The sequence below is a fragment of the Chelonoidis abingdonii genome, chromosome 2 (genome assembly GCF_003597395.2).
Source record: "Chelonoidis abingdonii isolate Lonesome George chromosome 2, CheloAbing_2.0, whole genome shotgun sequence".
Classification (NCBI taxonomy): domain Eukaryota; kingdom Metazoa; phylum Chordata; order Testudines; family Testudinidae; genus Chelonoidis; species Chelonoidis abingdonii.
This window is the reverse complement of record NC_133770.1, coordinates 985178-1010124: the sequence shown is the minus strand read 5'-3', so window position 1 is coordinate 1010124 and position 24947 is coordinate 985178. Positions and strand designations below refer to the sequence as shown.

Sequence of the window (24947 nt, the reverse complement as noted above, 5' to 3'; positions counted from 1 at the left end):
CTGACTTGCAGGCATCTAACTTTTCTAAGTGATTTTTAACTTGCTCTTTTTTTATTTTATCTTCTAAACTTACCCTCTTCCCTAACAGAAACGGTTTACGAAAAAGTCCTGTTCAATAATATGATTGAATCTCTTTACAAACGCAAGGTAAAACTTGGTTAGAACAATAGTGGACTGGAGCTGCTTGTTACTGAAATATCGGGTCTGCCTAGCTGAGAGCCAATAACAGCCTGACAGGGATAAGGAAAAGATGCTTTATTCTGCAGAAAAAAGGAGAGCCTTGTACTTTAGTACAAAGACCCTATTCCATACAAATTTCACAAGCCTTTTATACACTTTTAGACAAAGACCTCTGCGTGTTAACGCTTGATTGGTAGGTGTCAAACCTTGCGGTTCTGTTATCTATACAGTAAGAACTGGTTTGAAGCAAGTTTCCTCTGCTTTGAGGCAGAAGAAAATAGAGAGTGTAAATGTTCAGGTTGCTGTATACGTGAGGCTTCTGCTTCCCCCTACTGGCTGCTTGTAAGCTATTAAGGGGGCTACCAGTGACTTTTACATGCTCTTGCAGCAGGATTCCTGTATGTCTCATGTGATCTTGCCAAGAGCTAAAGGACACAGCTACTTTATCTATACAAGCTCTGGCAAATGTTTGGAACCCACTTAGTACCAAGACAATGTAGATATTAATGTTGTCCACACTATAGGAATCTTGGCATTTAGCCATGAAAGCAATATAGTACTGTGCCTCAGTTTCCCTTTTCATAGATTATTAGGGTTGAAGGGACCTCAGGAGGTCATCCAGCCCAACTCCCTGCTCAAAGCAGGACCAGTCCCCAAATGGCCCCCTCAAGAATTGAATTCACACCCCTGCGTTTAGCAAGCCAATGCTCAAACCACTGAGCTATCCCTACAGCACATCAGGTCTGGAATGTCTTTTCTCCTGTGAAAAGTTCCCATACTGTTTACAGGCACTAACTGTGCAACATCAGCTTTACAAGGCCTTTTAACACAGTGTGTTTTTCTGTATCATTCTTAACATGTTCAAGGGTTTTCCCAAAAGATTCCGCACATTGTACATTTTTACAATTCTTGGTATTAGCAACACATTAGCAATAATCACAAATCCATTGCAAGTGTCCATCTACGATAATTTTTTCATGCCACACCTGTGGCTTAATGCCATTGGAGTTTTGGTGTTTTAGATTCAGTCTGTGGCTTCCCTTTGCAAAATTCAGTTTTCCTCTTTGTTCTGCAGGATCAAACCCTGATTTCTCTTGCTTAACAGAATTCCCTGGCTGATGGGGTGGGCTCTCTGTGCTAACAGCTGTTAGCAAGTCTGTCTTCTCCCTGCCAGCCAGGTAATTTGTATCAACACAAACACCAGCTTTTAACTTCTTAGCTGCTACCAATTCCAAGGCTGGACTCTGTCTTACAGAGATACCACACAAATCCAAAGGGTCTGAGGGTTAGAGTTTGCTTGCTCCTCCCTGCATCCTCAAGCATTCGGCCATAAAACTGTTCTGCTGTGACACACCAGTAACCCAATCTGTCCTCAGACCCTGAAGCACAGACGGCTCACTCACAGAATCAGCATGGAGACATTCCTGTTCCAACACCATTGTCTTCCCAACAAGCTGGCCAAACCCAGGCACTTGGTCATAGAGCTGTTTAAATTCCTTAACAGATTTTGCTCCATTTGAGACCTTCTCAAAGCCACCCACACTGGATCTTTCAAAAGGAAAGTCAGTGGATCCATTCACAACAGAACATTTCTAGCTGTTAGGAACTGAAACTTCCTTGATTAAATCACTTCCACACCCTTCAGCTACAGCAAAGACCACCCTGAAAATGTTTCTCTTCAGGAATTTTCTAACTTTCTAAGCACCAATTCACCTTTATCTTGCTCCACAGAAGCATTGCTCTGCTGAGCCATTATCAACGCCTGAGTTTCACTTACATCCAGAATCACCTCTGGCCCATCAGGTGGATTCCTACCCAATCCCCTTTCAGGTAAACTGCTAGATTTCATAGTCAAAAGGTCAGAAGCATTTTCCTTCCCTGTGCCACACACAAGGTCAGGAATCTTTTCCTTCTTGCTACAAGTTTCCAAACTGTCAGTAGGTAACACAATCAAATCACCTTCATGCTCTCCTTGTGCCCTGGCTAGGGTATCACCCTGAGCAGACAGAGTTGCTACATCCTTTCCCAACAACAGGCAAAATATAAGCACCAGAATTGTCTGGTCTCTGGAATTTTGCTAAAGGCACTAACTGGATGGAGCCTAGTCACGGTGCCATTCTCCCCAGCAGACACAAACTTAGGACCATTCCCATCCTGGCCTTTAGCTGAATCCAGAACCAACTCTGAGACAACTGCACTATTCTCAACCATCCCAGGCTGAAAGGCACCTTCTGTCTGCTCCACAGAGCCAGAGACACATTCTCCTTCCCCAGACACACAGCTTGGGATCTCATTTCCCTTGTCCCAGCACACAGGGCTGTTCACAGACAACTGCTTGGAGACCCTCCCTCCACAGGCAAGTCAATACCCCTGACAGACACAGGCACATTCCCTTCACTGTCACAATTCTCCACACAGGAAACAGGTAAGGGATAGGGACACTCATCTTCTACTATCCTTGTCTTCCCAAACTGCTGCCTAGATAAACCCATTGGCTCACAAGGCCACCTGGGCCCATCCAAACTTTTCTCACCAGGCACACTGCCACTCCTAACAGATAAACTGTTGCTCTTTTTACTACACTGAGCTACTTCCAGCAATCACAGTTATCCTTTCCAGGTTCCCTTTACGAGCTGTTCTTGCCCATCATCACGCCCATCACAAATCATACCCTTTCCTCCCTCATTCAGGCTTCAACCTGGACCTCCACGTGAATCGGGGTCCTGCAGAAACATTGCTTCTGACCAATGAGATCCTTCTGTGCTGATCTGACTCCAACTCACTTCTGGAGACATCAGACAGACATCAGAAACTCCACTACACAGACACACAACAGTCTTGCAGAATATTCCCAGTTTTCACTTTTAGCACTCGTGTATCACCAATGACAGATCCCAGAAAACAATTGTCTCTTGCTGTGTCATGTAATACTGAGTGTAAACGATGCTGCCTTTGGTGGGACCCACTAGAGAGTGTTTCAATTCAGAGACCAATTACTAAAAACAGCACTGGGCATCGATAGCCCCAGGTGGGGTTGTCCCCTCAAGCACCAAACCACCAGAGAGACTTCCGTCTCTCACCCCACTGCGCTAACCACAAGTCACACAAGCAATTTCCCTAGACCTCCAGTCTCTCAGTATCACACCAAGTCACCACCTGTCCTGGGGATGAATGGGTTAGAAAACCACACACCCCCAGGAAAAGAAAAAGTTCTCTCGATCCCAGAGGACCAAGACCCAAACCCAGGTCAATATGTTTATTAGAGAATATTTAAATAAGGATGATCACAGAGTTGCAATGTCAGTCATTAGTCATCGGGGGGCAACATACAGAGTATGGGGGGGACTCTCGCGTATTGTTATGGTAGCATATTAGTACATACAGTCTGTAATGGTCCCCAATGCGGCGGTGTACGAGCTGGGTGGGGTCCAAGTTGTAGGGAGCACGTGGAGGGTTACATCGCCTACATCTATGGGTTACACTAGTCTGCATTAGAGCAAGCAGGCCGGGTAATGGGACAGGGTGACCCTCACGAAGGTGGATCCAGTAACGATGTCGCGCGTCAGGACCAGCGTGGATGTTAGGTAGTAGGGGCGGTTGTAAGGGTTTTCCCCTCCCCCCGTGGTGCGTGGAGACACGGCTCACTCCTAGTACTTGGCTGGTGACCTGTTGATGTGTTCGGGTAGATGCCCTGGACCACCGGATAGTGTCACGAGACCAGTCAAACATCTCATGAGTCCGGGCATAGCTATGCGCCCACCCCACAGCCCTAAGTTACCGTTCTTACAGGGTCCCAGGCGGCCTAGCGCCCCGATGATCAGGGCTCGGTGTTAACCTCGTAGCCCTTTGCGCCGCAAGGTGTCAGATCAAGGGGGACATCTATTTTTTCGAGTTTACGCTCGGTCTTCCGCGGGAACGCCGGCGGTCCTGTTTCTCGAATGGGATCGTCACGTCGACGAGGATGATCTTTTTCCGACTCCGTGTCCAGTGACGACGATGTCTGGAGCGCAGCGGCTTGTCGGTTGCCAGGATGGTGCGGCTATTGACTAGCATCTCACGATGTGGGCGGATGGGCCTTCACTAGCGGTCCTGAGAGCGGCGTTGTTGGCGCAGCTCCAGGCTCTGGCGATGGAGGGCATTGCAGCTGCACAGGACGTGAGCAGGTTCTCCAGCGTACCTGCCTACCCTGCAGCTCTTCCCAGCGTTGTCCCGAGGTGGGGGCTCCACGATGCTCTAAGAGCGGGATGCGTTAGTCGGGCGCGGTGTTATGACCGCAGTCGGCGAAGCGCGTGTGACTGCCCGCGGGGAGAAGTGGTTGCGGAGTCCCTACACCTCAGATCTTACCACAAATCACGCTGTTGCCAATCCTTTAGAATCTAAAATCTAAACGTTATCATAAAAGGAAAAAAGATAGAGATGAGAGCTAGAATTGGTTAAATGGAATCAATTACATACAGTAATGGCAAAGTCCTTAGTTCAGGCTTGTAGCAGTGATGGAGTAAACTGCAGGTCAAATCAAGTCTCTGGAACATCCCCCGCTGGGATGGGTCATTCAGTCCTTTGTGCAGAGCTTCAGTTTGTAGCAAAGTCCCTCCAGAGGTGCCGACTTCTAATGGTGCTGGTAGATGCTCGACCCCCCTCTGCCCTGCCCTGACTCCACCTCTGCCCCCCCATCCCCATTCCAACCCCTTCTCCACACTCGTCGCCCCAACTCCGTCCCCTCCCTGCCCATATTGGTCTCCTTCCCCAAATCCCCACCCCGGCCCCGCCTCCTCCCCTGAGCTTGCCACGTTCCTGTTCCTGCTCCTCCTCACTCCCTCCCAGAGTTTGCCACAGCTGTTTGGTGGTGGCCAGGCGGGAAAGGCTGGGAGGTAGGCAGAGGAGCTGGGATGCGGTATGCTCAGGGGAGGAGGCAGAGGCGGGGGGAACTTGGCTGCCGGTGGGTGCAGAGCACCCGCTAACTTTTCCCCATAGGTGCTCCAGCCCCGGAGCACCACGGAGTTGGCACCTATGTCCAGAGGCAAGTAGCAGAATTGAAGACAAGACGGAGGAGATGCAGCAGCTTTTTAGGGCTTGGCTACACTGGAGAGTTGCAGTGCTGGTGATGGGGTTACAGCGCTGCAACTCATTCTGTGTCCACACTTGCAAAGCACAGCCAGCGCTGCAACTCCCTGGCTGCAGCGCTGGCTGTACACCTGGTCTGCTTGGGGTGTAGCGATTCCAGCACTGGTGATGCAGCGCTGCTCATCAAGTGTGGCCACCAAAAGTGCTTTTATTGGCCTCCAGGGTATTAAGAGGTATCCCAGAATTCCTGTCCACAACAAACCAGGAGAATGGCTGAACTATGACCTCCCCGAGCTCCCCGGAGCTACTTATCTAAAAAACAAACCCAGCTGCTCTTTGCTCCAGTGAGCGAGCCGAGGCAGGGGAATTGCTTTGGAATGTTCACAGCTGTTTGCTTGAGGAGAGAGGGGAGGGGGGAGTCCGTGTTGAGCAGCTGCTTATGTGGTCTGAAGGCTATTTAGGAGTGCATAATTTGCATTTAGTGAATAAGAGAGGGTGGGGGAAGGGTCAAGAACTTTAAAATGATTGAAGGTAGATGCTGTGTATCTTCCAGTCCTAGAACTTGCAAGGCAGGGAGCTGACACAGTGTCAGCTCCAAAAACCCACTCTCTCTGTCTCTCCCACGCTCCCTGTCACACTCCACCCCAACCCCTCTTTTGAAAAGCACATTGCAGCCACTTGAACGCTGGGATAGCTTCCCACAATGCACCACTCCCAACAGCGCTGCAAATGTGGCCACACTGCAGCGCTTTCCCTACACAGCTGTACGAAGACAGCTGTAACTCCCAGCGCTGTACAGCTGTAAGTGTAGCCAAACCCTTAGTCTCTTGCCATGTGGTCTCTGCTTTCTTTGTTCCAAAAACAAGCTGCCCAGCACATGGCATGGAAATACCTTAGAGTGCGGTCTATAGGCATGTCCCTGCCTTGCTGAGCCACAAGACGTATCTGCTTCTCTCAATGGATCAGTTGTGTAGCTGATGGTCCTTAATGGGCCATCAAGCAGGCTAGGCAGAGCTAACACCAACTTGTCTGGAGTGTCATCAAGAAGCACAGCACAAGTTTGAAATACAGACAGTATAGAGCCAATATTCATAACTTCAACTACAAAAACGATACACACATAGAGACAGCATGATCATTACCAGCAACCCAGAACCTTGTCATAGACAGCTCATGTGACCCCCTCTATACAAGATTTGGTGCCACTGCAGGACAACAGTGATCTATACGGACCCAGTTTGTGTCCATAACATCACGAGTGAACCCACTGACTGCTTTGGTGAAGCAAACAATTGCACCCTGCATCTCTGGCTGGACATGTATCATCTCCTGGGATAGGCCCTGTCCCACACCTTCTGCATTTAGGCAGGAATTTGTCCCTCTTAGCCTAGGCGTTCTCTCTCTTTGCCTCAGGGGTTTGATGATAATGACTTTTAACACTCAAGGGTCTGTTTACAGTTTCTAAGGACTTGTCTACACTGGCAATTAACAGTGCTGCAACTTTCTTGCTCAGGGGGGTGAAAAACACCCCCTTGAGCGTAGCAAGTTGCAGCGCTGTAAAGCGCCAGTGTAGACAAGACATGAGCTCTGGGAGCTACACCCCTCATTGAGGTGGTGTTCTGAGCTGTGCTCCCTGTCCTGCACCATGACCACACATGAGAACATAAGAACGGCTGTACCGGGTCAGACCAAAGGTCCATCCAGCCCAGTATCTGTCTACCGACAGTGGCCAGTGCCAGGTGCCCCAGAGGGAGTGAACCTAACAGGTAATGACCAAGTGATTTCTCTCCTACCATCCATCTCCATCCTATGACAAACAGAGGCTAGGGACACCATTCCTTACCCAGCCTGGCCAATAGCCATTAGTGCACACAAGGCATGTTAAAGTGCTGCTGTGGCAGTGATTTAGCATTGCCGGTGTAGACTAGCCCTAAGCTAGTTTCAGGTTTTCCAAGGTTCTCGAGTTGCCTTAGGTTTTGGTGTCTCACCAGCTCAGAATGCTTTGCCCTTTGGATAGCCGTGGCTACGGCTAAATCTCTCTTCAATTACAGCTGATGTGAAAGATTTTTATCTGTTAACCCAATAACCAGCCTGTCTCTGTTATTTTTATGGTTTGCATTCCTAAAATCAGTTTTCAGCCAATGTATGCAGAGCTCTTATAAAACTTTCAGTGTTTTCCCCTGGTTCTTGAAGTCTCTGGTGGAAACATGCTCTTTCATAAAGCACATTGCTCTGAGCTATTAAGTGCACATTGAACATAGTCAGAACCCTTTCCTGGTCGTCTCTGCCACTATCGTCAGTAAAGTCAAAGGATTTAAAGAGATGCTCTGTTTGCTTCCCCATAGCATAAATTAAAGAAGATACCTGGATATTATCAATTTCCTTGTGGAGCTTGATATCAATGGAAAATTTTGCAAACTATTGTTTTTGGTCTGTCCATTGGGAAGGTTTGTCAAAGCCAAAGGTCTCTGGGACACTGAAGAGTAGCATGTTGATGAGCTCCTGCAACCTTTGTTGTTGTTCCTTCTGTTGCTGTTCTTAGTTTACTCCTGACACCATGTCATGCTCCGATATCAGGTACAGACTGGTCACAGCGTTTGCGCATACACACCAGGTGTGTTCATCCTTCAGTGCCCTGCCAGGCACAGCTGAGGTTCGTTTCAATAAGGTATGTCACACACCTGCTGGCGGGGCAGTATGGCACAGTTTGGCACTCCACAGAGGGTCTATGCTGGGTGAGTGCCCCTGGGGGGGCTGGGTGAGACACAGACTTGACGGAGTGAGAAGGGTGACAGGCTCTGCAATTCTTGGCGGTGATTTCTCCGTGTGGATTCGACCAGCCGCCCTGCAGGCAGCCCCTCCTTCAGAACCTGGACTGGGAGTAGTGAGGGAGAGAGGGATGGGGTGGGACTGTAGGATCTGTGGGTGCAGTGTGGCCCCCCTGGACCCTGCTGGTCAAAGAGTCTGATCTCGCGCCTGAGGCACCTGCACCTTGAGTGGGGTCCATGTGGACGAGAACTTGCTGAGCCAGTTACTGTACGGGAAGCAGCCTCTTTTGTCTCTGTACAGCACCCACCTGGCCTGCTCCCCACGCTGACCTGCTCAGCCGCCTCGGGACACGGGCACGCAGCACCATCCGCCTGCACTCTCCCTGACAGGGCCACCTTGCCCCCTCCTCATGCTGTCCCTCTCTGATGCCTTTGTCCAGCGGTTTTTCCCCTTGGTGTTACCCACAATGCCCTGCTTGACGTGTTGTGTGTGCATGGGGGTCTGCAGCGCCATGGGTGCACATGCATGTCGAATGTGTGTGCATTTGCAGCCTTGTAGCATGTGCACAGAGGTGAGTGTGGTGCCATGTGTGCTGCGTGTGCCCACGTGCCAGCCTGTGAGTTGCCTGGCTGCCATTCTGGGGGGGGCCCTGCTGCTGCTATGGTACAGATGGGGGGAGGTCACATCGCAGTGCAGGGGTGGGAGCGAGGGGCGGGGTGGTCACAGCGCAGACGCAGGGGTGAGGGGTGGGGGGGTCACAGCACAGGGGCAGGGGGAAGGGGGTCACAGCGCAGCGCAAGGGCGGGGGTCCTGGCCACTCCCCAGCCTTTTCCTTAACCCTGTGTGTGTCATAGCTGGTCTACCTCCCACCCCCCTGGGGGGACTGCAAATCCACCCCCATTGAATCCGACTTCTTCACCAGCTACAGCATCACGGCCTGCCGCCTGGACTGCGAGACCCGCTACCTGGCCGAGAACTGCAACTGCCGCATGGTGCACATGCCCGGTGAGGGGCACGGGCCAGGCCGTGGGGAGGCCCCGTGCTGGGGGAGGGGGGGGGGGCCTGCAGGGAGACCCCCTGCTGGGAGGGGGCTGTGGGAATACCCCATGCTGGTGGCGGGGGCGGATGTGGGTAGGCCCCATGCTGGTGGGGGGGAATGCAGGGAGACCCCCTGCTGGGGGAGGGGTAGATGTGGGGAGGCCCCATACTGGGGGAGGGAGGGCTGCAGGGAGACCCCCTGCTGAGGGAAGGGTGGATGTAGGGAGGCCCCATGTTGGGGGGGGGCTGCGGGGATACCTCCTGCTGGGGGAGGGGCGGATGTGGGGCGGCCCCATGCTGGAGGGGGCATGCAAGTGGGAGCTGGGAGGGGATGAGAGGGCAGGGGCCTGCTGGGGAGAGAAGCTCTTGTCCCGGAGGCAGGAGGAGGAGGGCGCCTCCCCAGTACCCCTGGGCTTGGCTTTCCCCAAGCCTCAGACATGGGGCTCTAATGAGACACAGCCCTTGACGGCCCACATGGCTCCTGCAGCCCCCACCAGCCCCCTCCACGCCCCGAGTGACCTGTGCCCCCTTCCCCAGGGAACGCCAACGTGTGCACGCCAGAGCAGTACAAGGAGTGCGCCGACCCTGCCCTGGGTATGTACCCAACGTGGTCCCCCCTGCTCCCCACGACCAATGGGGGCACCCCTCCCACACTCAGCCAGGATCCTGACACCCACGGCCCTGCTCCAGCTCAACCCATCCCCGGCCCTGGGGCTGCCCCCTCGGGGACATGGGGAGCAGGGCCGGAGACCCCTGGGGAACCTCCAGAGTCTCCTCCCCAGCCCGTGTCGCCCAAGGTGGGGAGGGACTGGACCCCTTTGGCTCTGTTGCTCAAGCAGTCGAGGGCTTGTGTATGGGCCCAGTTTCTGGGGATCTCCGGCCTGTCAGAGTACTCTTGGCTCACGCCCCCTCCCTGTCACTCTCCGGTGTTACCAGATTTGCCCATTACTTTGGGGTATGTTCATTTATTTGGGTTACTTTTCTGGGGAAGGGGATCCTGTAATCCTATCAATGTACTGCTTGTGTCCCTTGTGTTTTCATATGGAGCTCTACTCCATCCTTCTGCAAGTCCCCTCCCAATGGAGCTATCCTGCAGGACCTAAGTTCCCTAGGGCTGGGTTTCTCCAGCCCCAAAACCAGACGAGCACACCCCCACGCACACATACATTAACAGAGCAAGTCTGCAAGGAACCGGGTCAATCAGCACTGTCAAGCTGACCCCTTCTATGGCTCTGGACTCACTGGGCTGGATGAAGCAGCACTTTCAAGGTGACTCTTATCTGCCCCTGGACCCCATGGACTGGGTCAAGCAGCACTTTCAAGCTGTTACCTTTATGTGTCCCAGATTCAGCACATCCCTATCCCCACCTTCACAACACAATTGTTCTGGCAGTAACCTACTTGATAAGCAAACCCCACAGGATTCTGGGCACTGCAGGGATCTTTAGCTTAGGTAAGAGAAGTGTTGCTGGAGAGTGACTGGGGGAAGCTAAAAACACAAAAGAGTAAAGTCCAGCAAGAGAGAGAGATGCAACCAGCTTCACCATACAAGTTATTTATTGACTACTGGTGATAACTACACAAGGAGGCTAAACCAACCTAACCTACATTATTAAAGGTTAATACCTAGGGTAGAAAGGAAAACAGAGGGCAGGGGGTCTCACCTACTCCATGAGGCTTGAACTGGTCGGGGTTCCCAGGTGATGCTGGTAGCTCAGGGTCCTGACGGCAGGAGACAGGCAGAGTCCCCAGCACGATCAGCCAGGAGAAGATGGAGTCCCAGTGGAACTGATGCCTAGTTTAGATCTAAGCATCAGAACACTGACTGGAGGGTGAGTAGGGGTTTTTGTAGAGAAAATACAATTGTTCAAGGGAGAACACTAGATTTGTTTATAGGTAAGGCTGATAAGTCAAGGGTTTTCTTTAGACTACGCAATAGGAGCTGATCACTCTTGGCTACGGGTGGTGTTTTCTTCCAGGGAGCTCACAATGCAACTAGGCTGCTTCACTATTTGGATATCAATTAAGGATTCATTACTAGAATTGGTCTGATAACTGCTGAGCTGGGTATGTGCAGACATAGGTTCATTAACACCTGGAGCAGGGATTCCCATGACGCAGTGCTTCCCTGTCTTTTCTGGTCCCAGAGTTCAGTGCGGTTCTCTGCTCTCCATTCTGTATGCTAATGGAGATGTCTCCCTGTCCCATCTTTCATGCACATGAGGCTAGGGGAGTCGTCTCTGCTCTCCATTCTGTATGCTAATGGCGATGTCTTAATCTTGTCACCCTTGTCAGGAGGGGTCTAGGTGTGTCCCCCAACGCCCTTCACTGCTCTCTGCAAGTTCTTTTTTTCTCTGATGGGTTTTGGTTTAAGCAGAGGCTGGGGAGGGAGGTGTCTTTCATGAGTCAGTCTGGACACTGCACCCTGGTTCCCCAAGAACACAGAGGTGTCTGGTATCACCGGCCCACCCCCATCCCTATCGCTCTCTGGCCCGTCCCCGTGGGTCTCCATCCTGTCCCTATCCCTGTGTTTCTCTGGCCCGTCGGGGTGCTGCTGGCTCACGGCTTGTCCCCATCGCTCTCCAGCCCGTCCCCCTCCCATCCCCATGGCTCTCAGGCTGTCCGGGTCCCTGTCCCTGTCTCTCTCCGGCCTGTCGGTCGGGCTGTTCTCGGCTCACGCCCGCCCTCGCACTCCAGACTTCCTGGTGAAGAAGGACAGCGAGTTCTGCGTGTGCCGCACGCCCTGTGACATGGTGCGCTACGGCAAGGAGCTCTCCATGGTCAAGATCCCCAGCAAGGCGTCAGCCAAGTACCTGGCCAAGAAATACAACAAGAGCGAGCAGTAAGCATTCGTTAAGTGCCCCTCCCTTTCGCGCGTTTTAGCATGCGCCCCCCCCCCGCATTGCAGCACACCCTTCTTTCCCCCAAGACAGCCCCCCGGCATGCAGCACACCCCATTCCCCCAGACCAGCCCCCGCATGCAGCATGGCCCCCCCGCATGCAGCAACACCCCATCCCCCCCAGGACAGCCCCCCCGCATGCAGCATGCCCCCCCACATGCAGAACACCCCATTTTCCCCCCAAAAGCCCTCCGCCATGCAGCACACCCCCATTTTCCCCCCAGACAGCCCCCCGTTCGGAGCAGCATGGCTCCCCCCCCGCACGCAGCAACACCCCCGTTTCCCCAGACAAGCCCCCCGCGCAGCATGGCCCCCGCACGCGAAACACCCCATTTCCCCCCAGAAAGGCCCTCCGCATGCAGCACGCGCCCTCTCACCCTCTAGACAGCCCCCCCCCACAGCCCCCCTCAGACATCGCCCCCCATGCACAGCACCGCCTTCCCTGGCGCCCCCCCAGAAGCCTTCCCTGCACACAGCACCCCCCAGACATCCCGGTGCACATAGCACCCCCGCACACAGCATGATCCCCCCACAGCGCGCCCCCATGCACAGCCCCCCGACATCTCCCCCCCATGCACAGCATGACTCCCCCACAGCGTACCCCCCCATGCACAGCCCCCTAAACAGCCTCCCTGCACACAGCATGACCCCCCCAGCACCTCCCCAGACAGCCCCCCCAGAACACCCCTCCACAGCACCTTCCTGCAGACATGTCCCCACATACACAGCCCCCCCAGACATCACCCCCACGCACAGCACAACCCCCCAGTACACGCCCCCTGCTGCAGACAGCATGACCTCTATGAGTGACCGACCCAACATACCACAGCCCCACATGGGGCATCCTCCTTTTGTTCCCCCCTGCCTGCCCCCCCAGTGCCCACACCAGCCCTGTGGGGCCCTGGTGTCACCGCACTGTCGCTCAGACTCACCCCTGTCTGTCTGTGTCTGGCCCCGGCCCTGCTGGCCCCCCCCCACCCCGCCCCCAGGGACAATGTGCTGGTGCTGGACGTTTTCTTTGAAGCCCTGAACTATGAGACCATCGAGCAGAAGAAAGCATATGAGGTGGCAGGGCTGCTGGGTGAGTGCCCGGGGGGCTGGGTGAGGGCTTGGGGGGGGCAAGTGCTCAGGGGGCTGCTGGGTGAATGCCTGGGGAAGGGCCCAGGGGGCTGGGTGATTGCCTGGGGCGGGTTGGGGGGGCACTCGCAGTGGGGCAGGGTGCCCCAGGGGACCTGCAATCCTGCACCCGGGAGGGAGCAATGCCCCCTCCTGGCTCTACATGGGCGTGGGTGGGCCTGGCCCCCGCCTGCCAGGAGCAGCATTGGGGAGCATGGCCTGGCTGCCTACTCATGCTCTGCCCCTGCCCCTAGGGGACATCGGGGGCCAGATGGGGCTGTTCATCGGGGCCAGCATCCTCACCATCCTGGAGATCTTCGACTACCTGTACGAGGTGAGGCCGTTGGCTCTTGGTGCATCCCCAAGCCTGAGACTGGTTCAGCTTCGGTGCATGTGCCCCCAGCCCCTCCCCACTCCACACCCCTCCCCCCGCCGACAGGGAACAACGCAGCACGTAGGGGAAACTGAGGTCCAATATTACAGACAATTCCCACTTGATCACGGGTGTGTCCAGGGCCCAGCTCTGCCCCTCACTGCAGCATCGGGCATGGCTCACCCCTTTGCGCATTGCCCTGCCCCGAGAAGCAGGGCCGGGCTGTGCCCCCATGGGCTAGATGGGGCTGCCCAGCGCCCCACATGGTGAACAGAGACTCCCGCCACCCATACTAGTGCCGGCCCCCTGGACTTTCCCCGGCAGGCACAGCGAGCAGGGGAGGTACAAAGGGGCCAGGCCCCCCAACAATGGGGACCCCCAAGAGGTCACTGCAGAGCCCTGGTGCCCACCCCCCGGCATTGGTGAGAGCCAGTTATCTCCCCCCCTCCCCAGGTGTTTCGGGACAAACTCCTCAGCTTTTACAAGAACAAGAAGAGACCCCAGAGGAGTAACAGCGACAACCTGGTAACCAGCCCCCGGGCGCCCAGCCAGGGGAGGGGCCCCTGAGCTTCCCCCCTGCTCCCCCCCCAGAACTGCTCAGCCAGGGAGGGGGCCCTGAGCTTCCTCCATCCCCCCAGAACCACCCGGCCAGGGGAGGGTCCCCAGAGCTTCCCCCGTCCCCCCAGAACTGCCCACCCCAGCACCCTGCAGTGCTGAAGCCTGCTGGGGATCGGGGCTGCTCCAGGCTGGAGGGTTGGGCTGCCGCTGTCTCAGGCTGACAATCCGGGGGGGAAGGGAGGCCCCCATCGCATCGCGTCTCAGCACAGGCCTGCCCCGAGGGACTGGTGCCCAGGCAGGGGAAGGGGCAGCCCCTTCCCAGACACACACAAAATGGTGAGCTGGGGGGGGGAGGGGACGCTGGAAGGGCCAGAGCAGGGGCAATTGGCTCCCACGGGGGGGGGGGGTGGCTTTGGGGCAGCCCAGTGGGTTTCTGGCTCCTCTCTGGCTGGCCTGTCTGCTCAAGGGGAGAGTCTGCATCAGCCCATCATCACCCCCTGCCATGCTTTAACCCCCTGTGCTGGCCCCCTCCGCATTCCAGGCTGTCACTGGCCTCATTGTCCCCCCTCTGTCTGCCCACCCACCCCGCAGCTGTGCCAGGAGCACCCTGAGAGTCCTGGCGTCCCACTCCTTCCCGCGTCCCATTGGCACATGTGGCCGCAGGGGCTGGCACCGGGAAGGCGGAGCCCAGCACATGGGAGCCCCCGACGGGGACGATTCCTGCAGGCCGGGGGCAGCGCAGCAGCAGACTGCTCTCAGGGACCTCCTGCTGGGGTGCTGGGGACGGGGGGCAGCCCCCTTGGCGGGGGTGGCCCGAGGTGAATCAGAACAACCCCAGCTCCAGTCCCTGCCACGGCACTGTGACCCTGCTCTCATGTGTGAGCTCAGTAGGCTGTGCTGGCCGAGTGGGGACCTCCTGGCTGGGGGTCATGCCCAGGTGCCAGCTGAGCCAAGCCGCCCCAGCCCATTCCTGCAGGCGCTGGGGGCAGCGGGTCCGTCGCTGAAGGCCATGCTCTCCCGGGGGGCTGAGTGCTCTGTCACCCACTTCCCTGCTCCTGCCCTGAGCCAGGGGCCGACCCAGAGCCCTTCCATCCTGCAAGTGGGCGGCAGGACAGACCCTCCAGGGCCCTGGGGACATGCTGGGCTGGAGCCTTCGGCTTTGCCATGTGCCAAAGAGCCACACGGAGCCACTGCCGGCGGGGCCCTGGGGCAACCGAGCAGAGCACAGGAGGAGCCATTGCTCAGCCCTCTGGGCTGTGTCCCATCACGGGGCTGGGCTGTGCTGGCTCCTGCTCAGCTGGGGTGTGGGCTCCTCCCCTCTGCTGCTGCTATTGCATGGGGGGCAGTGTGGGGAGCAGGGTGCATCCCCAGCACCAGCAAAGCTCCCTGCGCAGATTCCCTCTCAGCCCATCTGCTCGCGGCTCACCCCTCTGCACGGGCTGGGACACTCCCGGGGCTGGCCCCAGGCTAACGTGATCCTGGCCCTGCCACAGCACCTGCTGGTGACACCGGATTCAGTGCCACCCAGGAGAACCCCCCAGCGAGCCTGGGGCACGTTAGCACCCCATGGCCCTGCCCCCACTTCCTCTAGCCCAGTGGCTCTTAAACTGCAAGCCATGACCCAGAATTGGGTCGTGGAATGGAAGGCCAATGCTGCCCAGCTGAGGCAGGCTAGTCCCTACCTGTTCCGACACTGCACTGCGCCCCAGAAGCAGCCATCAGCAGGTCCAGCTCCTAGGCAGGGGAGCCACGGGGCTCCATGCGCTGCCCCGCCTGGAGCAGGCGAGAGCCGCTTGTGCGCCTAGGAGCCAGAGCTGCTGCTGGCTGCTTCCAGGGTGCAGCGCAGTCCGTGGTGCTAGGACAGGCAGGAACCTGCCAGCACCCCCACTGCACCGCTGACCCCCAATCCAGAGCCCCCTCCTGCACCCCAAATCCTTCAGCCCCAGCCGCACCCCAGAGCCTACACCCCCAGCCCAGAGCCCTGACTCCCTCCTGCATCCCAACCCCCTGCCCCAGCCCAGAGCCCCTCCACACCCCTCATCTCCAGCTCTGTTAGGTCACGGGCATCAACAGTTTTCAACTGTATCACCAGAAAAAAAGTTTTTAATGACGCGTCTAGCCGAGGTGTTGCTGCAGCATCCATGCAGACGCAGGGGCAGGGCTGTGTCCATGCAAGCCGGCAGCACTGGGCCGGCAATGCGCCCACGCAGGTGGAGGGGCCTGCCGCAGCCAGCCGTGAGTGAGCACAGAGCAGGGTCCCTTGTCCCCGGCAGCGGGGGGCAGGCTCTGCCCCCCGAGGGGGAGGCTCCCATAGGTTCCTCCTGATTGAGTGGGTGGCCTGACCACCCACAGCAGCACCCTCCACCCTCCTCATCCTGCCCCAGTGTGGCCGGGGGGTTCTGGGAGTGCAGGAGAGTGAGTCCCCCATACTCACCTGCTGTGGGCCATTGGGGTAGTGTGTGTCCCCCTTTGCACCCATGAATTCATTAGTTCTGTGGGTGCACCTAAACCCAGACCCCCAGCTAAGTGCAGCACATCCCAGCTGCCTCTGCGGGTCCCATAGCACCAGGTCCAGGCAGGAGCCTGAGCGGCTGGGGCTGAGTGCTGGGTTCCGGGCACTGCAGCTCTTGGAAGGGCTCGGCTGTGCCTTCAGCCCCGACTTGGGATCTCTGCCTGGGAGAGAGCTGGCTGGGCTCACGCCTGCCAGAGGGACGGAGGGTTTATGACAGCTCAATGCTAGGGAGCAGCAGGGCTGGGCACAGGCACAGCGAGGGGGCTGGGAGTTCGAAAAGGGGCCTGGGCCAGGATGGAGCCCACCCAGCAGGACTCCCTGTGTGCAGCCCAGGGGTGAAGGAGGAGCACGGTGATCCAGCCCCTGCTCCGGAGCCATCCCGGGCTGCTGCCTGTGCCGGCACCTGCTCTTCAGAACAGGGACTGACCAAGTGGCACAGTTCATAAAAGAACCACTGAGAGGTCGAGCTCTGCAGATCCTGCCGCATAGGACTGGACAGGGAAGGTGTCAGCGGTGCCGTGAGCGCGGGCTGGGCAGGGGAGGGGTCGGCAGTGCCTGGAGCCCAGTCTGGGCAGGGGAGGGGTCGGCGGTGCTGCGAGCGGGGGCTGGGCAGAGGAGGGGTCGGCAATGCTGCGAGCGTGGGGTCAGTGACTCCAGGCCAGCCATGTCTCCGACAGCCCCACTCTATCTCAGTCGACGGAGCTGGACCGGGTGCAGGAGTCCCTGGGCAGAACTCTGCCCTGGGCTCTGTCGGAGGCCGAGTGGTCCCTGTGGCCATGGACAGGGCCAGGCTCACACACCGGCCCAGGCTGTCACCCCACAGGCAGGGCAGGACCTGGGACTGTGGCAGCTGGAGCTGGCCCTCTGGTGGAGCCGTTCCCCAGTGCTGGCACCGCTCAGGGGGCCTGCAGCTGTTCGGCAGCGTAGGGTCCCATTGGACAACCAGACTCCTGCAACAGCCACACAAGAACGCAGGCTTGGCAGTGACCTCCTGGCCCTGAGGCGAGGCCCCTGCTAGTGCTGGCAACCCCAGCCCATCATCCCTCCTTACAACCTGATCCACTGCACCCTCACACCAGCTGCCCCAGGCTCCACCCAGCACCCTCCTGCCCCCACCGCTCAGCCCACCACCCCCAAGCTGCACCCACCGCTCGGCCCAGCAGCCCCAAAACCTCCAGCTGCTCGGCCCAGCACCCCCCCACTGCCCCTCTTCCCCTGCCTCGGGGTCCTCCCGTGCCCCAGCTGACAGCGCCACCCCCTCTCACCAGCACATTTTACTAGCACCCTCCGCGTCCTGTGCCATCATCAATGCCCACGTTACAGACACAGCCTAGGCCAAACTGCATGTGGCTCCTGCAGACCCTCCCGGCCCAGAACTGGGGAGCCTGGCATGGCCCTGGAATCAGAGCACGCCAGGAGGGTCATGGCACCAGCTGCCAGAGACCCAGGGACGTGGAGAGGGGAGGCAGATCATGGCTGTGGGGGCAGCAGGGCAGGGATCTGGGATGGGGTGGGCAGACAAACAGTGCCTGCTTCTCACCCCCTGTTCCTCCCCAGAGCACCTGTAACACACTGCGGAGCCATTCGGACAGTCTCGGCTACACCTCGAACATGCTACCTCGGCACCCAGCTCTCGGCAACTTCGAGGAATTTGCCTGCTGACGGGGCGGCTGCGCCTTGCAGTGCCAGCCCACCAGCCTCTCACCTCCAACAAGATCCAAGCTGCTCCGGCCAGGCAGCCACGGCTTGGCAATGGAGAGGGCACGGGAAGGAGACATCAGCAGTGGTGCAGTCCTGGGCTTGGACATGCTGGGCTCAGTGGGGGCTGGGGCAAGCTGTGGCTCCGTGCACAGCCCCTACCCGGGGAACTCAAGCTCGGGTTTCCCTCCTGCCCCATGAGGAGTGGGGGATTGGGGTCCCCAGGGGTCAGCCCAGCACTGGAGGGCCCTGGCCTGCCCCAGGGATGGAAGACAGCACCTCCGACAAGCCAGGATGCCTGGCTGCCTCCCAGCGTCCCCACCATGGCAGAGAGCAGAGCCAGATCTCCCTTTCCCAGGGAGCCTCTACCCCATCCCCTGCCTGCAGGCCCTCCCCGGGGAGCCACCCCCAGGGCTCCCCAGCCCCAGGGCACCAGCACCCTCACAACTCACTCAGGACGGCTGAGCCCTGGGGCTGTGCAGGGCTTGCACTCCTGGTCTTCCTGGGCCCTGCAACGGAACCAGGCAGGGGGTAGCCTCGGGCCCCTGTGCTGGAGCCTGGGAGGTCCTGGGGCCTGACCAGGCCCTTTATGCTAGTGACCCTGTGTGACAGTCCCGCTGGCCACATATCTGCATGAGCTGCTTGGAGCACCCCCTGCCTGCGCCCCTTGCCCATCTGTGCCCCCCCAGCATAGAGACAGATGCAGCTTGCACCTCTCCAGCCTAGCGCGGATCCTGTGTAACATTAAAAACCCGCCTGGAGGTTCCGACTTCCCACCTCTGCTTGGTCAATTCCAGGCTGGGAGGGCTCGAAGCAGGGACGCATCACTAGGGGGAGGGGGAGGCAGGGCAGGACAGGCGTGGGGGACCCTGCAGGAGCTCAAGGGGAGGGTGCCCCCACCCCCACCAGCTGTGTGTGTGCGGGTGGGGGACTCCATGCTCCGCTTCCCTCGCCCCGCAGGATCCCGGAGCCAAGTCCCCGTTGTCACCACAGCCAGGCTTTCCCCAGGCCCTGCGGGACCCTGGTGTACCAGCAGCCCCCCACCTTCCAGTCTCCCCCCCGACCCGCTGCCCCTCCCATGAACAGCAGGGCAGGCGCGTCAGCACCCCAACTCACAGGGCTGGCCCCGGGGCAGCCCCAGCAGCCCTCTCCCCACACCGAAGGGACAACAGCGCAGGACGCGAGCTGGGGGAGGGAACTGTTTATGAAATTAAACATACATCTTCAGCCACACAGGAGCACGGTACGAGGGAGAGGGAAGCTGCCTGGCCCCCCAAGGAGTCCCAGCTGGAGGGGGCCCCACCCAGGCAGAGGCACAGCCAGGGCCCAGGGACCTGCAAGGGACGTGACAAGAAGGGGCAGCCTGCACTGGGGGCACCACGTCCCATGCCAGCCCAGGAGGAGCCGTCCCTTGTCCCTGGACCCTGGCGAAGGAAGGGACAGCAATGGCTCCCCCCTTTCCTGTGCCCCACTGGAACCCCAGGGCTATCCCTGTCCCGTTGGAGGCAGGTGACGCTGCACAGTACCAGGGTGATGAGCACTCGCAACAGGGCAGGGAGGGAGCTGGCTCCTGTCCATGGGGTCCCAACAGAGACTGGTAGAAAAACAGGCGTTGCAATGGGTTAAAAACCTAATAAATACTGAGGGGGTGGGGTGGGGGATGGGGACGCAGGGCCCTGCCCATCACCCAGTGCCCTGGCCCCAGGACATTCCCCCCGTGCCAGTGAAGCAGGGCAGATGCTGGCCCGGCAGGCCCGGCTCCGGGCAGTCTCTACGGGAGGCAGAAGTCCGTGAAGTAGGAATGTTGCAGTGCCTCCTCGGCTGAAATCCGCTGCACCGGGTTGCACTTCAGCAGGTTCTGTGGAGGTAGCAGAGGGGCTGGGTGAGAAGGGGGTGGGAGGTAGCCTGGCCGGAGCAGAGCAATGGGGCTAAGTGTCCCCCACCCCTGGAGCTGCAGGTGAGGGTCAGAAGCCCATTCCCCACCCCTTCAGGGGTGGTTAGGGGAGCAACTGGGGAGGGAGCTGTCTGGGGTAGCCCCACAGAGGCCTGGCCCCTGTGGCAGAGGGCAAGGAAAGGCAGAGAAACCACCCGCTGCCCAGCACAGCAGCTGCTGCCCCCCACCCACGGGGGACACAGAGGGGGGCTGTCAGCGACATGTACGTGAAGGGCCTGGGCCAAGGTGCCTGCTCAGCCCGGGCAGCAGGGCACTCACCTGGAGCAGGTCCCGACCTGTGGCATTGAGTTTGGGCACCACGTTGAGCAGCGACGTTGTTGCAGGGTACATGGGGTATGGCTGAGGGGAGAGAAGGAGACAGCACTAATCCTCCTCCCCGGAGAAAGGCATAGCCCCACCTCCCCCTGGAGACAGCCCCACCTGCCCACTAACCTCGACCAAGAACTAATGCCTGCCGCCCCCGGCCCCCCCACAGATACAGGCCAACCACCTCCCCAGAGACAGGCCAACCTCTTCCTCTCACCCCCCAAAAGACAGGCCAACCTGCCCCTCACCTGCTCACTAACCTTGACTCAGAACTAATCCCACCTCCCCCCAGGAGACAGGGCCACCCTGCCTCCCTTTTCCCCTCCAGACACTAAGTCAGCCCCCACATTCCCCTGGCACTAACCCCCAGACTGGGCCTGGCAGCTGCTCCCTCTCTGGCCCTGATGCTCCGAGGACCCAGCCAGCCCCTACATACACTCATCTCCAGCGCTCACACCTGTCACACGTGGTTTCTGGCTGCCACTGACATGGACCCAAGAGCTGCAGCTCCCTGCCCCCGAGAACAGGGTGGGCCCCAGAGTGCCCTCCCTCAACGGGCCAGGCCCTGGGCGCCCATCCCCAGCCTGCGACTCACCTTGTAGTCTGGGAGCTTGGTCATGGCCGGCCACTGCTCTTCGGTGGGGGTTCCCAGCAACGTGGGGCAGGTTAAGGGCCATCTCTGCCCCCAGACAGCCAACAGAGGGAGGGGAGGGGAACACCTCCGCTGCGGCCCACAGGCACAGCCAGGCCCTGCCCAAGGCACATCCTACCAGCCCCCACAGGGCTCCTTCGGGCAGGGGGAAGGCCAGCCTCTCTGGGACCCGCATGCACCTCCCACCTGGAGGAGGTCAGAAGACCCCTTCCCCAAGGGGGAACCCAGGCTGTCTCCCCTCCCCATGCTTAACAAATCCGCCCAAACATCTAGTTAAAAAGGATATCGGAAAATCCTCTTCAGCTGGTCGTCCACATCGTTCCCCGGGAACAGGGGCCGCCCGGCATTGGCCAGCTCTGCAGGGAGAGAGATGGGGCTGAGTCCAGGAAGCCCTGCACCCTCCCACCCCCACTCGCAGCTCAGCCCCTCCACAGCGGAGAGCCAGCACTGGGGTGGATACCTGCAAAGATGCAGCCGGCTGACCACATGTCTATGGAGGTGGAGTACAGCTTGGCACCAAACAGCACGTCAGGGGGACGGTACCACAGCGTGACAACCTGCAGTGGGTGGAGACAGTTGGTCAGACCCCCACTGCCCTGAGAACAGCCTGCAGGAGGCACCGCTGAGCTGCCGGCCTGAGGACCACATCTGGCCCTAAGCTCTGGGCAGCGGGGTGGCTTCCCCCTCCTCCCACAGTCCCCCCATGGCTGCTGCAGCACCCCACCACGGTTGCTGACCCATCTCCCCTGGAGACAATGGGGCTGGCTCACACCCCCCAGAACCAGCAGCAGCTTCCGAGCTTTGCCCCAGCTGCTGTGTGATCCAAGCAGAGGCACCAGCTAAGCAGCTGAAGAGAGGATGTGAACAGCCCATCCCCATGAACCCCCGCTACTGGGCGCTCTCCCCCCGAGTCAGCGCTGCCCCCCATACATCCGTGTCGCTCTAGGTTGGGCTGAGCTGCAGGGTGTGGGGCAGGGGCTCAGTGGGGGGCGCTCTCCCCTCGCAGTGAGTGCTGACCCCAGTGCCCCAGTGTGATGCTGGGCAGGAGGGAAAGGGGCAGCACTGAGCTATGGGGCGGGTGGGGCCTGTGCTGTGCTGTGGTCTCCTCTCACAGCACAGCACTGGGGGCGAGTCTCCTGTATGACAGCCCGTCCAGCAGCTGTACAGAACAGCCGGCACAGAACAGCCCCCACGCCGTCCCCGACCACTCACCTCTGCCGAATAACAGCGCACAGGGATCCCGAAGGCCCGAGCCAAGCCAAAGTCGGCCAGTTTGAGCTCCCCGTTCTGCCAAGAGAAGGAGGCACAGTGAATCAGTCATGCAGAGCGCGCCACCTGCCAGGATTGCGGCTGCCACCCACAGCCAGAGCAGCAGCAAACCCCTGCTCTGTGCTCAGAAGACCAAGGTTAGAGCCCCGAGAGAGGATACAACGAGCAGCCCTCCAACCCTGCCCTGGGCCCCGGCAGCCCTGCTCTGGGCTCCCCCTCAATCCTGACCCACAGCGCCTGGTAGCCTAGCCCTGGCAGCCCGCCAGCCTGCTTGTGCCCCTAATCCTGAACCACAGCCCCTGCTAGCCCAACCCTGGCATCCCACCAGCCCTGCCCTGGGCTCCTACTAAATCGCAAAACACAGTCCCTGCTAGCCCAGCCCTGGGATCCCGCCAGCCCTGCCAGTCCCCCTCAATCCCGACCCACAGCCTCTGCGAGCCCAGCCCTGGCATCCCACCAGCCCTGCCGTGGGCTCCCCCTCAATCCCTACCCATAGTTTCTGCTAGCCCAGCCCTGGCATCCCGCCAGCCCGGCCAGTCCCAACCCTCAGCCCCCTGCTAGCCCAGCCCTGGCATCCCGCCAGCCCTGCCCTGGGCTCCCCCTCAATCCCGACCTGCAGCCCCTGCTAGCCCAGCCCTGGGATCCCCATCCACCTGCCAGTCCCCCTCAATCCCGACCCTCAGCCCCTGCGAGTCCAGCCCTGGCATCCCGCCAGCCTACTTGTGTTCCTAATCCTGACCCACAGCCCCCTGCCAGCCCATCCCTGTCAATGCCCCACACTCCAGCCCAGCAGCAGCAGCGGACCTCCCATTTGGCCTGCGTGGGTCACTCACTCTGTTGATCAGCAGGTTCTGGGGTTTGAGGTCTCTGTGCAGCACGTTGCGGCTATGGCAGAAGGCAAGACCCTTCAGCAGCTGGTACATGAAGGACTGAAAGAAAGAAAGGGCAGCACTGAGCAGGCTGCAGGTAGAACCCAAACCTACCCATGCCCCAGACAGGGCGGGCGTTGGCTCCAGGACGCAGGGGATCCAAGACCAGCCTGTCTGGGAGGAGCAGCTTGTGATGCTGTGAGCCTGGAGAGCTGCTAACTCAGAACCAACCTTGGAAGGGGGCCACAGAGCTGGATGCTGTGACTGGCATCCCCTCCCCCGCGAGGCACCATCATAGCCCGGCCCCGCAAACCCACCTTGACATTCTCAGGGTCCAGGTCCCCATTGCAGCTGTCAAAGTATTTCTTCAGGTCCTAGCAGAAAAAGAGGGACGCCTGGGTCAGAGGGGAACTGGGGAGCTCAGGGGCACCCAAACAACTCCGCTCCCCCTTGGGGATGACAGTGGAATTCACTCGAGGCTCCCCATTTCCCTCAGTCCCCTGTGGCCTCCCCCTCCCTAGCTCACCTGGTCACAGAATTCAAACACCAGCGTCAGTTTCTTGTCACTGTGCAGGACATCGTGCAGTCTGCAATGCAGGGAAAAACCAGTGAGCGCCCCCAGCAGGAGCCCACAGGGCCTTCAACAGCAAACAGGACCTCCTGCCAGCCCCAGTGCCGACAGCATGCCAGGGCAGGGGGGGCAGCACAGGCCCCCGGCTCTTTGCCTCAGGGGACATAGTGTAGGGTCCTGAGTAGAAAACGAGCAGACCACCCCAGTGGCAGCCCTGCTGTGAAAAGTACAAACACTTTCCCATCCCCGAGCTGCCCCCCACAGCTCACACGGGACTCATGGAGAGGAGAGCAGAGGGGGAACAATGCCACACAGCACCCAGGAGCTCCACGTGTCCAGATCCAACCCCAGCCCATCCAGAGCCCCCTGGCCTGCCTGGCACACAGAGTGCCCTTGCCTGACGATGTTCTTGTGTTTCAGCTCCTTGAGCAGGCAGATCTCCCGCAGGGCAGAGCTGGGAACACCCTAGAGAAAGAGAGACAGAGGTTATCACCACATGCTGCCCCACAGAGCCAGGGCCCTACATGCCCCCAGCAGGATATTGGCCAAATGCACAGAGAGGCATTAGCCTCAAGCCCAGAGGCGCAGAAACAGTAAAACAGAGATGAGGAACCACAAAAGCTGGTGAGCCCCCATCCCCAGCCCCCAGGATAGGCAGCCATGGCAGGGCTTGGGCCCAAACCTGTTCCCCTGCAGCTGGGAACATCTGCTGGCGGCTGCAGCCTCCATTTCATCTCTGAGGGGAATGGCCACCCCCCGTACTGGAGGCACTATGGGGCCGAAGCAGCAGGCGCCGGCCACAGCTGGGCACTAAAGCAGAGCAGGCTGGTCACCTCGTCGTCATCATCTAGCCGGACCCTCTTCAATGCCACGATCTCATGGGTCTCCCTGTTCTTGGCTTTGAACACGGTCCCGTAGGTCCCTGTGGGGAGACGCCGTGAAAACCAGGCACCCCAGTGCCAGCCCCGCAACCTCTAGCTCAACCCTACAGCAACTGCAGCACCTGACTCCCAGCCGGGTCCCACAGCAACACTGCCCCCCCTGCAACCCTAGTCGGGCCTTACCGCATCACTGCCCCTCCCCACAACCCCAGCCGGGCCCCACTGCATCACTGCGCT

General features: G+C 59.0%; 3 protein-coding genes across 3 annotated transcripts in view; 1 reads left to right on the top strand and 2 right to left on the bottom strand.

The window, feature by feature from the left end:
* The window catches only part of ASIC3 (acid sensing ion channel subunit 3), a 49616-nt gene extending 31179 nt beyond the window's left edge, over positions 1–18437 (top strand). The window contains 7 exon segments of the mRNA XM_075062107.1: positions 8868–9018; positions 9589–9645; positions 11749–11908; positions 12941–13032; positions 13322–13401; positions 13894–13965; positions 18068–18437. Of these exon segments, the coding sequence (XP_074918208.1) occupies positions 8868–9018; positions 9589–9645; positions 11749–11908; positions 12941–13032; positions 13322–13401; positions 13894–13965; positions 18068–18172 (717 nt within the window). The 3' untranslated portion in view covers positions 18173–18437.
* The window catches only part of FASTK (Fas activated serine/threonine kinase), a 419919-nt gene that overhangs the window by 255249 nt on the left and 139723 nt on the right, over positions 1–24947 (bottom strand). The window lies entirely within an intron of this gene.
* Positions 19395–24947, bottom strand: part of CDK5 (cyclin dependent kinase 5) — a 10766-nt gene continuing 5213 nt past the window's right edge. The window contains exons 2-12 of the mRNA XM_075063413.1: positions 24663–24803; positions 24227–24294; positions 23785–23845; positions 23576–23632; positions 23223–23318; positions 22333–22407; positions 21581–21677; positions 21407–21476; positions 21064–21124; positions 20421–20501; positions 19395–20066 (exon numbers count right to left, since the gene is read on the bottom strand). Of these exons, the coding sequence (XP_074919514.1) occupies positions 19980–20066; positions 20421–20501; positions 21064–21124; positions 21407–21476; positions 21581–21677; positions 22333–22407; positions 23223–23318; positions 23576–23632; positions 23785–23845; positions 24227–24294; positions 24663–24803 (894 nt within the window). The 3' untranslated portion in view covers positions 19395–19979. The remainder of the gene's footprint in view (positions 20067–20420; positions 20502–21063; positions 21125–21406; positions 21477–21580; positions 21678–22332; positions 22408–23222; positions 23319–23575; positions 23633–23784; positions 23846–24226; positions 24295–24662; positions 24804–24947) is intronic.